The sequence below is a fragment of the Cataglyphis hispanica genome, chromosome 21 (assembly GCF_021464435.1).
Source record: "Cataglyphis hispanica isolate Lineage 1 chromosome 21, ULB_Chis1_1.0, whole genome shotgun sequence".
Lineage (NCBI taxonomy): Eukaryota > Metazoa > Arthropoda > Insecta > Hymenoptera > Formicidae > Cataglyphis > Cataglyphis hispanica.
In genome coordinates this window covers 4,221,287-4,224,330 of record NC_065974.1, presented here as the reverse complement: position 1 = coordinate 4,224,330, position 3,044 = coordinate 4,221,287, and the positions used below count along the sequence as shown (strand labels likewise).

The 3,044-nt window shown below is 24.7% G+C and overlaps 1 protein-coding gene across 2 annotated transcripts; it reads left to right on the top strand.

Annotated features, from left to right (window-relative positions):
- The first annotated feature begins 599 nt into the window (after positions 1-599).
- On the top strand, positions 600-3,008 carry LOC126857219 (myb-like protein I). 2 transcript variants are annotated; one of them, XM_050606430.1, is made up of 3 exons: positions 600-673; positions 1,000-1,318; positions 1,406-3,008. In XM_050606430.1, the coding sequence occupies exons 1-3, from the start codon at positions 635-637 to the stop codon at positions 1,648-1,650; spliced, it is 603 nt and encodes a 200-aa protein (XP_050462387.1). In that variant the 5' UTR covers positions 600-634; the 3' UTR covers positions 1,651-3,008. The 2 variants fall into 2 exon arrangements, with proteins under 2 accessions (XP_050462387.1, XP_050462386.1); XM_050606429.1 differs by having other exon boundaries at positions 1,000-3,008.
- Positions 3,009-3,044: the final 36 nt, after the last annotated feature.

Genomic DNA, 3,044 nt, shown 5'->3' with positions numbered 1-3,044 from the left:
ATTTTCAATGTACATAATTATTATATTGTATATATAATATATTATTAATCTATGACTTTTTATATATTTTTATATCAAACTTCCCTCTCCGAAAAAACGCTGCAGTGCTACAACTCTAGTATTAACACAATATTATGACTGAAGGAAATTTCTAAATCACAAAAAGATTTTTGATTATTAATTGATTTGTTTCCTTTTTTATCAGAAATGTTTGATTGTGTTTCTCTAAAAGAAGAACTTAAAGCAAGACATATATTTAAATTTATAATTCTATTATATTTCATGAAAAATTATATATATGTGATATTTATAATTTAAATTTAATTCGCGGAAGAATTGTAGGCACGTCAACTATAAAAAGGTATTAGTCATTAAGACTTGTTACTTGTTAAAGAGAAGATGGAAATTTATCGCAAAATTTACAATAGATTTTATCATTCTTTACATATAAGAGAAAACGGGATTCGTCTTTATCGAATTTAATATCTCATGGATATGATATTATGACGTAAAATTAAACGTGCACTTGAACGATATCGTTATCTCCCGCAAATTATACATTGCAACACATATTCATACGTAGATATAAAAGGAAAGAACCGAGTCTCTCGAATTTCATCGAATTTACATCAAAATGGATAGACGACGAAGTATACAATTGGCGATCTTTTTGGTAAGTATTTTCAACGTCACGCTATAAATAATATATTTTAAAAAAATTTAAAAACACGTTTAATTAATATTTTTGCATGAACGAAAAAGTATAATTGATACATTTCAGTTAAAACATATTTCCACTTTTAAAAGATGCAATAACAAAATCAAACATCTTTTTCTTTGCTATTAATTGAACAAAATAAATTTAATTTGTTTCATCAAACATAATATATTTTTAGATTCAAAAAATTTGGATCAATTTTGATTAAAGACAAAATTCGTATACCAAATCAAAATTTTACAGCTGTATATTTCTGTAAATTATCATCTCGCTTTTTTTAGGCACTCATCTTCAGTTGCGAATGCAAGAATTTAAATATCAAGCCGTCTATATCGATCATTAATAATTCTGAAAATCTCAATCACAATAACAATATCGCAAATATTCATGACGATATAAATAGTAATTTAGTAAATAAAAAAAATTCCAATTCGGATAATGTTACCAACGGCAAATCTGTTGTATTGCCATTAATTATTAATAATTCTGAAAATCGGCAATCTGACAACGTACAACGACGGAATGCGCGAAATGTGCTGCCTCTTCCTTTAATAATTAATAACTCTGGTAATGATATCAGCAACAATGGATTGTCAAACGGTAATGATAAGGTCGATGGAAAGATCGTTAATGAAAATAATAACGGAAATAATAATAATTCTGATAACATTAACAATGATGATTCAGGTGTGTCGTCTTCTACAATTAATAATTCGAATAATAATAGTAACAACAATGCTGTATCCAACGGAGACGAAGATGTTAATGGAGACGTTGTGAATAAAAATAATAATAATAATTCTGATAATGTAAATTCCGATAATTCGGAACCGATAGTCGAGAATCCAAAGTCGATAGCACACAGAATAGAACCGTTGATACGTATATTTATTGATTGGATAATACGCATAAGCATTGGTAACAATCCTTAAGATGATTCATTATAATGTGCAAAAATTATAAATTTATAAAATTAATTTAAAGTATTTATATACTTTAATCTGCTTTGATTATACAAACTTTTATTAATTATTTATTATAAAAAATGATGATTATTAATTATATTATATGTAGTATTACATATAATAATCATTTATTATTATACGTTTAACAATTGTAGATTGTTTATCTACAAAATTATTACAACAAACTAATAATAAAAATAATAAATAAAATGTGTGGAAATTCTAAAATGTCTGATAAAGATATACTAGAACATTTATTCTTTTCCGATTTCTTCAAAATGTCCATTTTTATTATACAATTTCTCTATTAAGTTTTTTACATATATATTATTGAAAAAGGACAAAGTCTACGCCTAATATCATGCATGAATGAGTTTCGGAAAATATCTCGTAAATATGCTTTATCTTTAATGTCAGAAAGGGAGAGACACGAACATTTGAATGCACGAACCAAAAAAATGCATATTGGCTATAATTATTTATGCATTATTAAGATTTGTGATTTAGTAAAGAAATACAAAAAGTTTATCGCAAAAATTTACAATAGTTTTTATCATTCTTTACATAAGAGAGATTTTAATATCTCGCGATGATATGACGTAAAAGATTAAACGTGTACTTTAATTATACCGTTACCTTCAGTGAATCACACTTAACAACAGATGTGTGAATTGTCGAAATATTACATAAAAAAATGATAATAAAAATTGTAAATATTTGAAGAGATTATTTCTAATATATCGAAGTGTTGTACATGAAAAATAATTTTTCTTCACTTTTTATTATAACTTTTACCATTTTTTGTCAAAGCAGAACAAAGATATTCTTTGTACATTGCAATTTAATTTTATGTATTTTAAATATGTTATTAATTAAAAATATGTTGATAAACAGAGTGTGATTTTTTGAATGATATGTATGAAAATTTTCAAAATATATTATTAAATAAATTTTTTATTAATTAATAGCTTCTCTGATTCAAAATCATATTTAGATTCATCATATATTTGTTTCTGTGCACGTAATAAAATTTTAAAAATTTGCCTAGATATGAAAAGAAACCGCCGAGTCTCTCAAAATTCGCCGTTTATATCAAAATGAATAAACGTCAAGGTACACAATTGACGATTTTTTTGAAAAGTATTTTTAACGTAACACTATAAATAATATATAAAAATATGTTTAGCTATTATTTTTTATGCACAAATGAGTAAATAAATAATACATTTCGATTAACACATATTTTATGATGATAACATAAAATTATGTCTTTCTATATGTTCTTTGCAATTAACTAAACAAAAAGAATTTATCTTCAACTGCGAGAGCAGAAATTTAAATTACTGAATTATCTGCGTTGA